The sequence below is a fragment of the Sus scrofa genome, chromosome X (genome assembly GCF_054392235.1).
Source record: "Sus scrofa isolate SSC_HxYL_T2T_F1_AM1 chromosome X, Sscrofa_HxYL_maternal_Yorkshire_Landrace_v2.0, whole genome shotgun sequence".
Lineage (NCBI taxonomy): Eukaryota > Metazoa > Chordata > Mammalia > Artiodactyla > Suidae > Sus > Sus scrofa.
The window spans coordinates 134,174,324-134,187,787 of NC_139401.1; the positions used below are offsets into that span (position 1 = coordinate 134,174,324).

General features: G+C 58.8%; 1 protein-coding gene across 29 annotated transcripts in view; it reads left to right on the forward strand.

The window, feature by feature from the left end:
* ZNF185 (zinc finger protein 185 with LIM domain) overlaps nucleotides 1-13,464 on the forward strand; it is a 67,295-nt gene that overhangs the window by 29,239 nt on the left and 24,592 nt on the right. For 7 of the 29 annotated variants that reach the window (XM_085007460.1, XM_013986494.2, XM_085007463.1 and 4 more), the window contains 12 exons: nucleotides 4,231-4,310; nucleotides 4,446-4,569; nucleotides 4,763-4,828; nucleotides 6,171-6,209; nucleotides 6,318-6,395; nucleotides 6,734-6,823; nucleotides 7,118-7,204; nucleotides 7,605-7,688; nucleotides 7,909-7,947; nucleotides 8,485-8,568; nucleotides 8,996-9,085; nucleotides 13,342-13,428. In XM_085007460.1, coding sequence (XP_084863586.1) covers nucleotides 4,231-4,310; nucleotides 4,446-4,569; nucleotides 4,763-4,828; nucleotides 6,171-6,209; nucleotides 6,318-6,395; nucleotides 6,734-6,823; nucleotides 7,118-7,204; nucleotides 7,605-7,688; nucleotides 7,909-7,947; nucleotides 8,485-8,568; nucleotides 8,996-9,085; nucleotides 13,342-13,428 — 948 coding nt within the window. Of the gene's footprint in view, nucleotides 1-4,230; nucleotides 4,311-4,445; nucleotides 4,570-4,762; nucleotides 4,829-6,170; nucleotides 6,210-6,317; nucleotides 6,396-6,733; nucleotides 6,824-7,117; nucleotides 7,205-7,604; nucleotides 7,689-7,905; nucleotides 7,948-8,484; nucleotides 8,569-8,995; nucleotides 9,086-13,341; nucleotides 13,429-13,464 lie in introns of all 29 variants that reach the window. The other 22 variants (XM_013986498.2, XM_085007472.1, XM_085007477.1 and 19 more) reach the window with 7 other exon arrangements.

The window sequence follows — 13,464 nt, forward strand, 5'->3', positions numbered from 1 at the left end:
CCAAAGAGGACCAGGTGACTTTTCCGTGAGTCCGCTCCCCGATGCCGGGGCCACTGGAGGCACTTTGTGCAAAGGGAACATGGGCACGAGCCCCACCCCCACGCCTGGATCCCCCCTCACCAGGGCCAGTCTTCCAGTGGGTGGAGCTGTCGGACAGGTGAGGGGGCCGTGGCCTGGGAGGGGCATGCCCAGTGTCCTCACTGCCATCCTCTCACCCCCTTCTTGCTGAGGGTGGCAGCTCCCAGGTTGAATCGGGGCAGGAGGGAGCCATGGAGGGACTCAGGCCAGGGGAGCTCCGTGGGCTCTGGCATCCGGGAACCTCAGGCTATTTGTCATAGGAGGGCCAGAGGGGACCGGCATGACAGCCAGGGCCCCCCTTGCAGTTTTGTTTTCCAATGGTGGGCAGCCTTTTTCTCCAAGGCCCCGTAGGAAAAAGGCGTCTCCTTCCTGCCAGGCCAGCTGTCTTCTCTGAGACCCCTGGCAGCTGAAGGGTGAGAACTGGCTGGGTCCACCTGTCTCCGCTGCCCCAGATCGCAGCACCTATGTTTCTGCTGAAGTGGCAGAGGCTCTGCCTCTGTTCGTGCCCCGGAGCCCCATGAAAAATGCTCGCAGACAGCACTGTACCAAAATGTGGTCTGAGCTGGGCCCAGCCACCGGCCCCTGCCCGGGGTGGCCCAAAGCTGCAAGGGCTTTATCCAGATGTCCTTGACACAACTGTATTTGATTGCTGGGTGTGGCTGCCTGGGTCGCACTCTAGGCTGTGCCCTCTGGCCCGGTCCCGCTGCTTCCTCACTGTGACTCCTGACCCACACTTAAGGGGTCCACTCAGAGCCGAGCTGGGGGCTCTGGTTTCCAGAGACAGAATTGCTCCTAATCCCTGTTGGCCAGAGATGGGGCCCCGCGGAAGGTGCGTAGAGGTGAGACAGCCGGGCTTGCTGTCAGCTCCGTGGGTGCAGGGAGCTGCAGCTCCTCCCGGGGGAAGAAGCCCTGCCCCCGGCTCTTCTGCTGGCGGTGGCCAGCGCCCAGCACACACACATGCAGACAAGCCCCAACACCCGTGCCCTCTGGCTGCAGCTCCTTCGTGTGAAACAACGTTCTGCGCTCCTGGAAGGCAAGGCGAAAGGTGTTTTGTTCCTTTGCCCTCCCAGTTTACCTAGGAGGTCCCTGCCTGGCATCCAGCACCCCTCCCATCTCCCTGCCATCCAGAAGGGCCATCACTCAGGCTGCTGTCTCCTTTCACACAAGCCCCGAAGATTCCAGGCAGGGACCCGGGGCTGGGCTGCGTGTGTTCACAGGTTCCCTGCCTCGCCCCACCTTGGTGTCCTTCCAGTTGTCTGGAAGAAGCCAGCCCATCCCAGCTGTGCCGGGGGGAGCCGGGGAAGGGGTAGCAGCAGCACCAGAGTGAGGGCCGTGTCTCTCTCCATCTCCGTCCCCTCACACAGCAGCCGAGTGTTTGCGGCAGTGTCTGCCGGCGCTCCCAGTTCCCTCAGCCTGCTGGTCTGCCCGCATCAGCTCCTCTGCATCAGCCCTGACTCCACTCGCTGACGGCCTCTGACGCCACCAGGCTTGCGGTGGCCAGGGGACCACAGGCTCTGTGCCTCCCCGCCCCCATTGGCTCATCGCACCTCTCTATCCAATCAGGGCCGGAAGCCCTTTCCCCGGGAGGTTGTTGGGCAGCCTTGCGAGGCTTTGGCAGCAGGGAGGTGCTGGGCAGCCAGTCCTACCAGGAACACTCTCCTCGCCTGCCCCAAGCGACAAGCGCAGGCGAATGGAAGAGCTCAGAGAGAGCAGGGGCTCAGAGGCAAGGAGGGTGGCCTGGCCTGCTCAGGAGGACTTGGACTTGGTCCTGAGCCAGGCTGGTGTCGTCCGAGTGTAGGGGTCTTGTCTAGTGACGGATAGCTGAGGTGGAAGGTGGCAGATAAGCTACCTGTTCCTTTGGTGGCCCAGGCCAGGCCCTTGGGCAGGGGGACGTGACGGTGCCTAAGGAATCACAAGATTTCCCTATCGAGGTAGCAGTGGGTCGGGGCCATTTGGGAGTCAAGGCCATCCATCCGAATCCAGACACCCAAGCCACAGCATGGGACAGAAGTAGCACCAAATTCCAGGGAGTCACACATGCTCTGGCTTGGGGGTGCCCTGCCAGGAGGAAGCCTTGTTGAATATCACCTATATCGACATGGGGGTCATAATATGTTCAAATACAACTATGGGGAAGTTTGATTTTTGCCCAATTTTCGCCGTCATACTCAACACTGGGATGACACCCAGGTGTGTACGGTGTTCTACCTGTGCATTTGTCTCCTTAGGAGAGGCTGCAGTGGTGACTCAGCTGCCCTGCCCTGCTCTCTGTGAAGGGTCAGATGAGGGGGCGGCCTGGTGGGTCTGAGAGGAGACCTGGGTCCAAGGAGCGATGGTGATATTTGCTAAGGTCACGAGTCTGGCCAGCCTCCGGCTCAGTGGCATAAGTGGAGGCGCATTATGGTCCCCTGTGAGTGCAAAGCGAGGGCTGATGTGGGCCAAGGAGACACAGATGAAGCCGCTGGACCAAGGCTGTGGGGGAGAGGGGAGGGGGCATGATGAAGTGGGGGGAGAAGCCAGCTGTCCAGCTGGGACATAGATTCAAACCTCATGTCTCTTTGTCCTAAGGAGCTGCCTTCCTGAGTCAGATTTATTGTCCCATCAGAAAAGACATCTGGCTTCTGAAACGCAGCATCAGCCCTGCTCTTTGCCAGCTGGGCTGGGACAATAAGCCCTGAGTCTTTTGCCAGAAAACTTCTAGGCAGCGCGGCCAACGGGCTGGTCAAGGGGAAACTGATGAGCTCCAGACCGAGTCGTAGGAGGTCCCAAGCTGAGGCCTCACAGTCAGTCAGCAGCGCCAGGAGACGGAGGGACCAAGATCTCAGGTGGCCCAGCGGGGCCAGTCCAGGGGCTGCTGGGATGGGCCAGTTGGACAGCTTAGTTCAAGGTCACCTGTGGAGCGAGCAGTGCTTGGTGGAACTCTGCCATGGCAGCTGGTGCAGGGGCTGCGCCCACAGGGCTCCCCTTCGCAGTGATGAGGTGCCGTTCCTGGCACACAGTGAGTGGGCTTGCGCCTCCTGGGCCGCGCCTTCGGTGCAGCTTATGGGCAATCCAGCTCTTGCTGACATGACGAATTTGGTTTTCCCTGGGCCCCCCGCCCCTGACCTCCGCGGAAACATGTCCAGGACGTGCCAGCTGTCAGCAGGGCCCGGCTGCTCATGGCCTGGCCCTGGAGGGGCCCAGAAGGTGGCAGGCCCCAAAGAGGGTGGCCAACGGGCTTAGGACCATGCTGGCAGCGCCAGGGCCTCTGTCTCCCATCACACCCACTTCCGAAAGCCTCCAGCCCCTCTCTTGAGGCCCAAGGGACCAGCGGCAGTGGGTCAGTGCTGCAACTAGACCCACGATGGGCCAGTGCCCTCCTGGAGCGTCAGCTTACTCACCTCAGCCCCTCGTGGCGCTGTGACGACTTCAGAGACCACCCCTCACTGGCCACAGAAGGGCAGCGAGGAGACCATGATGGAGGGCAGGGCAAGAAGGGAGAGGGCCACTAGGAGCCGATAGTGTCCTTGCTGGGAGAGGCTGAGCATCACTGCTGCCTTTGCCGTGCCAGGCGGTGCTGGGCACTTGCAGGGACATTGATGCATTGGGTCCTCACAGCACCCTCAAGTATGTAGCCTTTTCTTTTCCTTTTTTATTTCTTTTCAGGGCCGCACCCATGGCATATGGAAGTTCCCAGGCCAGGGCTCAAATCGGAGCTGCGGCTGCCAGCCACAGCCACAGCCACAGCAACGCCAGATCCAAGCCACATCTGAGAGGGGCCAGGGATGCAACCCACATCCTCATGGATACTTGTCGGGTTCATTATCGCTGAGCCACAGCAGAAACTCCAAGGGTAGACATCTCTTTAAACTCGCATTTTATAAACGAAGACACAGAGGCAGCCCCATTCAAGATCTCGACAGCTCTCTGCCCTTTCCAGAGACAGCCCCTGGCAGCCCCTGTCGTGTCGCGAGCTGCCCTCGGCAGCCCTGTGCAGATGGTGGGTGGAAATGACAGCCCAGCAGGGGTCTCTGGCCAGGACGCCACCAACTCTGGCCTCCCGATGTCCAAAGGACAGTCTGGATGGTCTCCATGTGCCAGGGGCCACGTCCTGACCCCCGAGCCGTTTTAAAGGCATGAACTGACAATCCGTGTGCTCGCCTCTGCCCCCAGGAGCCCTGTTGAATATCCAGTGAGAAGGGACCGGCCAAGCAGCGCCATGAGTATCTCAGCTCTCAGGGGCAGCAGCAAAGGTGAGGCCTGGGCACTCTCTTGTCCCAGGCTTGGTGAGGGCCTGCCTCCTCCCAGAGCTGGGAGGGCTGGAGAGGAGGCCCGGGGTCCCGGGGCTGGGCTCCCCCTCTGAGGCTGCCCGGCCTTGCCGCCGCCAGGGAAGGCCCTCCCCCCAGGCGAGGAGGAGCGCAATAACGTCCTCAAGCAGATGAAGGTTCGAACCACACTGAAGGGGGACAAGAGCTGGATCACCAAGCAGGATGAATCGGAGGGCCACACCCTGTGAGTCCCGGAGACTGGGATGGGTGTGGGGTGGTGCTCCACGGGGACCCGGGGCTGGGAGTGTGGAGCCAGGCCGGGGAAGGAGAAGGGAAGGCGTGGGCACAGCGGGCCAAGCTCCTAGGGTGCGTGTCGTGCCCCCCTCACCTGCCTGGGACCCTGGGAGCCACTTTTTTTGTGTTCCCTCTTTTCCCAGAGAGCTGCCCTCCGGCCGGAGCCGTGCCACATCCTTTTCATCAGCTGGGGAGGACCCTAAAGCCAGGTAAGAAGGTGCCCAGAGAGCTGCAGGTTGGGCCCCATCCTGAGGTCCTCAGGGGACAGTGAGTCATGTGAACCCTACAGGAAGGATGGGCTTTCCCACTGGGAAGGGAGCACAGGAGTCACTGGTCCAGGTCCCGCTGCATGCCACTTGCTCCAGCTGTCCCCCAAGTTCAAGATGACCTATTGCGACAGCTGGCTGCGGGGAACAGCCCATCCTCTGCCTACTCGGAGGACTTCTGCATAGCGGCGTCCAGGGAGGCTCTGAAGCGTGGGCACATTCTACCCATATCTCTTTCCTGAGAAGTAAAGGCTTAGGGTTAGGGGGCCACAGAATGGCGGTTTGAGCCTTGCTTCAGAGAGCCGGCTGGAAGGGAAGGGTCCAAGTTCGCTGCTAGCCCCACGGGCTGCCTCTGGGGACTCTGGCCTCGCCTGTAATCTCTCAGTGACTCAGCACCTGTCACCCGCCGGGTCCTGTGTTGGGCACAGAGAGTCTGCTCATTGGGGGGTGCGTATGTTTACTTGTGGGGGTGCGCTGCCCACCCTGAGCTTTGCTTGGGGGCTCTATTTGGAAAACACATCCTGGGGAGCTGTGACGCAGGGCCTGGAAGAGCAGGGGGCCTGGAAGCTTACAAAATCTTGGCTCTCATTCTCTCTTGGGGGTGTCCTGGGACGGCCAGAGGTCATGGTCTCGCCTCCCCCGTCCACGGGTATTCCAGCCAAAAGTGCTTGTGTGGCTGGAAGAGGGATAAGGGATCTTTCTTTCTTGAGTGTCCCCCCAAGTGTTCCTGCAACCCGGTCACCTCCGAGAGGCTGCCCCCTCGCTACTCCAGCCCCAAGCTTCTCTTTTCCTGCACAGAGGAGCCACCCGTCAGATCTCCTGCCCCTGAGCCCGGAACTCACAGCCCTAGTTGCCCACACTCCCCATCTGAGTCCTCTGATCCCCTCCCGGGGGCAGGGAGGTGCCCAGCACGTGGAGTGTAACATTTTTCAGGCCCTGACCAAGCCATGGCCAGGCTTAGCGGGTTCAGCTCTTGCTCAGGGGAGCACTGGGGTCTGGCAGGCCCTGGGGAACCAGACTTTGGTGGGGACCGCTGTGTATTAATGCTGTGAGCTGGGGCCAGAAGAGTCAGCCATGGATACCTTCCCTGGGGAGCGTAATGGAGATAGGCAGAGCGGGACAGGGGCCCTGGCTGGGGTGCAGGCCTGGCTGGCTCTCTTGGGAAGCAACCAGCCACTCTTGCTCCCCCTGCTCTGACCGCACTCGGACACCAGCCCACCAAACCACTTTCGGCAGTCTGGGCCTTCCAGCGAGGCTTCACTTCATACCTTCTTTCCCTTGGCAGGTCCCCGAGCGCAAGGGCTCCCACTGGCTACATCATCCGGTAGGTGACAGGACCCTGCCCGCCTCCCCATGCCCACTGCACCCCCCGCCCTGCCCCGGCTTCTCCCAGGGGTACCCACCAGGCTTCTTCTCCCCGGCTCTTTCTTAGGGGAGTTTTCACCAAGCCCGTAGACAGCTCGTCCCAGCCCCAGCAGCATTTCCCCAAGGCCAACGGAGCTCCGAAAAGGTGAGGGCCCGAGTGAAGGTCAGGCCAGAGGCCCACGGAGGAGGCTGGGCGGGGCTTGCAGCCTTGATTTGCTGATCGACGGCACCGATCTGTCTGCTTTAGGCCACCTTCTTCCTGGCACGCTGAGGTGGCATCAGGCTGAACCTGGGTCTGTGGCAGAGGGGCTGCCCTGCTTCGGGTGGCGCAGATGTTCTAAGTGTCTGGCAGGGACGAGAGCCAAGAGGAAAGGCCACGAGCATCTCCTCGTCCACCTGCCACTTGCTCGCTGGGCCGTGTAGGCAGGTCTGGAAGCAAAGGGGGCCTGTGGGTAGACACGTGGGAACTCCTTGCCTCTGCAGCGCTGCCGGTCTGATGAAAGCCGCACCCGCTGGGCCTCCCCGCCCCTCGTCTTCTGGCTACAAGATGACCACGGAGGATTACAAGAAGCTGTGAGTATAGACTCAGACCCTCACATCCCTGCCAGGTGCCGTGGTGGCCTGGAGCCCGCCAGAGGGTGACAAGCCCCAGGAAGCTGGACAGCGTGCCCATTGCACTTCTGATCAGAGGCAAAGAAGGGGCTGTAGGAGGCTTGTGAAAGGAGCTGGCGGGTCTGAATAAAGGATCACGGGTCATGGCCCTCTTGCCAGGGCTTCCCTCCGCCCCCCTCCGGGCTGGGCTTGGCTGGCAGCCTATCGGCTCTGGGCGGTTTGTGCCTAAATCTGAGCTGCTTCTCCCGTCCCCAGGGCCCCGTACAACGTCAGGCGCAGCTCAGCATCGGGGCCTGCTGGAGAGGAGGAGGCACCCTTCTCTTCTGAGGAGCAGAAACGGAGGTACCGGTGCCCGCATCTCTTGAGTCCCAGCCCCACCCGCTCAGGGCTGGGCCAGTTCAGGGGATCCTCATGAATCTTCCCTGGGGGCAGAATCTAGGCGATGAGGAAGTTCTCTCGCTTTGTTGCAAAGGCTGCTGAGCAAGTTGGACCCCAAGAGGCAGTTCCGGGGGCTCGGGGAGAAGCCTTATGCATGTGCCTGGGGGTCAGACCAGGCTGCACAGGTGCCCAGGCCCCTTGTCCCAAACTGAGGCATCTCCCAATGTCTGCCGGCCCCTCTGTGACTTAGGTCCAGCAGACAGGCAATGGAAAGGGCCGAGTCCATGGTGACAGGGGTCCTGGTGTGGGGTGTCGGGGAAGTCCCCAAAGCTCTCCCTGCCTCCCCCTCCGTGGGCCACCGCAGGTCAGAGGCTGCAAGCAGCGTGCTGAGGAAGACAGCTTCGCGGGAGCACTCGTACGTTCTGTCGGCAGCCAAGAAGAGCACCGGGTGAGTTGCACAGCAGGAGACACGGCAGGGCCTGGTCTGTGGCTGCTCAGCCACCCCCCAGCTCCGTGCTCTGGGCCAGTTCCTTTCCCCTCGGGCTGAGGCCTTCCTCTGGCTGGGGAGAGGTGGGTGGACAGGGCCCTCCTAGCCGGACCTTCGGAGAGTGATGTCACTTGTCCATGGGTTCTGCCCAGCGCGTCAGCTTTCTCCCTCCTTCCAGCAGCCCCACCCAGGAGACACTGGCCCCGTTCATGGCAAAGAGGTAAGTGTCGGCAAAGGAGGGAAGGTGGCCCTGAGCAGAGGGACTCGTGAGGGGCTGCCGGCTTCTGCTTGGAAGCCAGGGAAGCTCCTGGGTGGCTGTGGTGACACATACGGCCCTGGAAACCAATTCTGTTGGCTCTGGAGGTCGATAAAAGCCCGAGATCAAGGTGTAGGCAGGCTTGGTCCCTTCTGGAAGCTCTGGGGGGAAACCATCCCAGGCTTCTCTCCCAGCTTGACTTGCGGACGCATCCCTCTGCCTCCATGGTCACATGACTTTTTCTCTGCGTGTCTGTTCACTCATTGCATTTAGGATTCACCTTATTCCAGCATGACCTCATCTCAACTCGATGACAAGTTGATTGCAAAGACCCTATTTCCAAATAAGATCACACGCCCGAGTTCCAGGCAGACAGTGTGCTGTCCTTAGCCTAAGCTAGAGCTGTCAGGCCATAAACTGAAAGCACGCACATCCCTCGGGGGCAGCAAGCAGAAGTGCCATGAGGACAAGTGGGACATCTATTTCTCTTCTTGCCCAAAGGGTCGAGGTGCTGGATGAGGATGGGCCTTCCGAGAAAAGCCAGGACCCACCTGCTCTGGCAAGACCCCCTCCCGGCTCCAGCAGGTAATCAATTGCTCATCTCCGCCCAGGCCTGGTGACTGCCTGCCTGCTGCTCCATCACTGTGGAACCTCTGCCGGGTCACCTCCCCTCCGGCCAGTGTCCCCGTGTGCCCAGTGACAGGTTGGAGCACAGAAATCAGTAAAGCCTTGTCTGGCTGGATGTCCTAGGATTGAAAGGGGCAAAGCAGCTTGGCCTCCTGGAAGAGAGTGCTTCACTCTTGTCTGTCTGGGGTTTATCTGTGTCAACTTAACCCTTGTACCACTGAGCCCAGGGGCAGCCACAACATCCTGAGAAAAGTACCAACTGTGGGATGTGAGAGAGTCTGCGGCCAGGGCACTAGCCCTGCTCTTCTCAGGCTTGTTCAAGGCTGTCCCGTAAGTTGATTGAGTTCAACCTGCCAACACTGTCCTCCACCTCCTTCTCTGCCAGTGTGGATGGCAGCCGAGCCACCGTGTCTCCGGCCATTTGGATGGAGCGCACACCGAGTCAGCCTAGCCCCGCCGGGACTCGGGAGCCCAGGTGGGTGCCAGGAGCTGGCTCTGGCCTGTGAGCCTGTCAGGTGGGACGGTCTGGTAGTGAGGTGACAGGGCAGGAGCAGGCGGAGTGCTGGTGATCTCACTCCAGGCGGGGCCCTGATTTGCCCTGATTTCTGAGCCCCAGAGTGTCCAGACAGATAATGGTGCTCTCTTGTCTCCAGAAGAAAGGCAGTCAATACCTCCTTGTACTTTGAGCTGAATCACACTAGGTCCTGCCGAGAGCGCCACTGCCTCTGGGGCGGTTCCAGCTCTTGTCATGCCACTCAGTCCATACTCTTCTCCCCCGGTCAGGCCCCTCAACCATTTGTATGTGACCTTGGTCCCCAGGGCCACCTCTTCTGTGGCAGGAGGGACACAGGAGCACCTGCCACAGCACAGACTGGTGGAGGCAGGCGGGCATCTCTGCCCGGGATGCAATGCCCTCCCTTCTGCTTCACTTCCCCCCTCTCTGGACTTTGGTCTGTAAGCACTTTTGAATAAGGCAGCATTGATGGGACTTGGTGACTGATGGGTCACTGCAGCCAGAGCTGCAGTAACAAAGTACCACAAACTGGGGGCCTCAAATAACCAAATGTCCTGTCTCCCAGTTCTGGAGGCTGGACGTTCAAGCTTAAGTGTCAGCAGGTTTGGTTTCTTTTAAGATTTCTCTCCACGGCAGGTAGATGGCTGCCTTCTCCCTGTGTCTCTTCATGGGCTCTTCCTCATCTCGTAAGGACATTAGTCCTGTTGATTTAGGGCCCACCCTACTCCAGCACGACCTCATCTTAATGAATTACATCTGCAATGACCTTATTCCAAATAAGCTCACATTCCGTGTTATTGCCCCTCAGCCTAAGTGTGCTTCTTCCCTCATGTCTGCAGTAGCCAAGTGTTTGCCACCTACGGGGTAGCTTCCTGGTGAGCTGCTGGTTCTGGGCACAGGGCAGGTATCCACCATCAGCCCTCCATGCCCAGCTCCTGTTTGCCTGCTTACCTGAGAAGTCCAGGCTTTGCTGTATCCTTGAAGGAGCCCGTTTCCCTGGGGAACAGGGACTCAACCAAACCCTGGGTCCTGCAGCACCTCTGAGAAAGCTGGTTTATGGCAGAGTAGGAAAGGAGTATTTCTCAGCCTTGTCCCCAGACCTGGCCCTCCTGAGGAAGCCTCCACCCCCACCCCGAGTGCACCCCTGCCTCACCTCCCCTGGCTCAGATGAGGAATAGAAAGAGTGCCACCCACAGGGATGCCCAAGGGCGGGGTCTTTCTTTCCACTGGACTCCAGCCTTGCTCTGGACTCCCGACCCCTCAGCGCCAAGACCACCCACCCCATTCCCCATCTCCCCCAGTGCTGTCCCTCCGTGCAGCACGGGGCCCGGTTCCTTGTTTCGTTTCATGTTTCCCCTCTTCTTGGGAGGGGACAACTCCTGCCGAGCCCAAAGCTGAGTTCCCTTTGATACCTTCTCAGGGAACCTGGCTTGTGGGAGAGCCCCAGGTGTACCTGCTGCCCCCGAAATGGCACTGGCCAAGCTTCCTTGGCTCTCTGCCTGGCAGAGTAGCTGGGGAGCAGTGAGTGAGAGTGCAGCATCTGGCACAAGGCAAAACCCTGCCTTTGCGCTGTGCTGGCTGTGTGACCTTCAGCAAGTCACTTTACTTCTCTGTGCTTCAGCTTCCTCACATGTAAAATGGGGAGCAGTGATGCCTACCTCCAGAAGCTATCCCAAACACTGAATGGGATAGTGCCTGCTAAGTCCTTTGTGTAGTGCAGGGGGCTGGTACCTCCTGATTTGCAGAGCCTGCCTTCTAATGAAGAGACCAATGTCTCCCCCTGCTGGCCCTGCCAGGGAATGCCGCTGTGGCTGCCGGAGGGGATTCTCTCAGCTCCCTCCCTCCCTCCCTCTCTGCCTCCTTTAGCTGGATGTGTCCCTTAGGCACAGGGCCCTGTTGCTCATGTTCCCACTCACCGGCAGCTGAGCCCGCCCTGGGTGAGCACTACTGGCCTCCAGCAGCTCTCAAGGTAGCTGAGAAGTTGAGACTGGACTTGTGGTTCAGACTGAACTGTGGTTGCAGGGCTGGGAAGGTGGTGGGGCTTGTGGGGGCTGCAGAGGAGGAGCGGCTGGGATTTGTGTGAATTTGCTGGCGCTGACTGTTACAAGGTACCAGAAACTGGATGGATTAAACGGCAGCCATGTACCCTTTCCAGAGGCCAAAAGTCCTAAGTCAAGGAAGGTGTCAGCAGGGACAGTCTGTTCCAGGCCTTTCTCTTAGTTTCTCGTATTGCAGCCAATCAGTGGTATTTCTTAGCTTCTAGATGTATCACTCCAACCTCTGCTTCTGTCGTCACGTGTTCAAATGTCCCTTTTTTGGATTAGGACTCATGCTACTCAGTACAACCTTAACTAACTATTTCCAAGTAAGGTCACATCCACAGATACCAGGGGTTATGACTTCAGCAATACCGTGGGGACAGGCACAATGCATCCCATAACAGGACCCCTGGGAGAGGTACCATTTGAGCTGGGCCTTTAAGATGGAATGGGTCTGGCGTTCCCGTTGTGGCTCAGCAGTAATGAATCCGACAAGGATCCATGAGGATGCAGGTTTGATCCCTGGCCTCACTCAGTGGGTTAAGGATCTGGCGTTGCTGCGGCTGTGGCTGCGGCTGGCAGCTGCAGCTCCAATTCGACCCCAAGGTTGGGAGCCTCCCTATGCCACAGGTGTGGCCCTAGGAAAAAAAAAGAAAAAAGAAAAAGAAGGAATCGCTCAAGGGGAAGGCGTCAAGGGAGAGGTGCAAATGGGTTGGCTCTTTGTCCCTGTTTCCTCTATGACATAACAGAGATGCCAGTGAGAAAGTGTGGCACCATGTGCTTTATTATTTTTTAATTTAACTTTTATGTGGTAGAGTTGACGTACGATGTTGTATTAGCTTCAGGGGTCCAGCAAAGAGAATCAGTCTGACATAGAAACATATCCCTCCTTTTTTCCCATATAGGTTATTACAGACTATTGTAGGTCACTGTGTATGTGTTATTCCCATGCCCCCACCTCTTTTCTCCCCCAGTGATTTTTTAGCTGGCATGGGAATAACAAGACCAGTATCATATGATATCACACATATGTAGAATCTAATTTAAAAGGATACGAAAGAACTTATTCTAAAAACAGAAACAAACTCACAGATTTCAAAACCACACACTTCAGATGGGGCAGAGTAGCAACTGCAGCCAGAGGTTTCACTCGGTCCTTGTCGTTATCACAGGGCAGAGATCAGAGCTACCCAAGTGCTCAGGTGCCCCTGGGCTTTCATGTGGGAGATTCCTTGTTCCTGGCAGCCCTTCCATTTCCCCCTGGTCATCTCCACTGTGCCAGGGGGGACTGACCTGCCCTCCCTGGGCTCCTGCTCTAGATTGGAGCAAGATGCCAGGGTCAACTTCGAGTGAGCCCAGATGGCTCAGATGCTCCATCTCCTTCCCATCCCCTCCAGCTGGACTGGCGCAGGATGAGGGCAGCGTGGCACGGACACTGAGTTTACGAAGCTGTAGGGTCAGGCATAGATCCAGCCACAAAGGCACCTGAATAACTGCTGGGCTGGGAGCTTCACTGGGGCAAAGGAAACAGTGAGTGGCCCTAATGTGGACCTGGGTGAGCACGGTTTGGAGTGAAGGGAGTTCTACCTTCTCTCCCAGCTCTGGCCAACCATGGCCCAAGCCTGCTGGGTGTCAGGCTCTGTGGGGGGAGGGGGCGGCAAAAAATACACTGGACCTGGAGGGATGTGTGCAGTTACCCACGGAACAGGCTCCTGAGTGCTGAGAATGTCTGACTCTCCCTGGGCTGCAGCTTATGGGGAACCTGGTTTCTTGCCTTCATCCCCCAAGTCTCCAGCAATACCCTCCCACTGGATCTCACTGTAGTTCATCATCTGTTCCCATCAGCCCGTGAACCTGAAATTCCCCTGCCCTCACCATAGCCATCTTGGATGCTCTGGTGGGGCCACAGGCAGGGCTCACCTGGGCAGGTTGTCAGCATCATCTTCGGGGCTGGGTGGTCCCATTCGAATGGGAAGGAGGCTGGGATTGAGGATGGGAGACTGGTGAAGGGATCCTTCCATCCCCTTCCTCTGGGACCTGAAGGTCAGTGGCCCAAGCTCAGCTGTAGCACCAAGAAAGGCCAAGTCCAAAGAGGAGACACCCTTGGACCCCCAGCATAGGTAGGGAAGGGGAGACCTTTCCTACCAGTGACTCTCAGGCTCTCTCCTTTGGCCACAGTGCGAGAGCTGAGGAGATTGTCCACCTGCAGATCATGACACCGGGGGCAGGACTCCATCTGGTGGCCCCAGACCTGGAAGGAAAGAGGTACAGGGGCCCTGCTGTTGTCTGGGCTCCTTATGC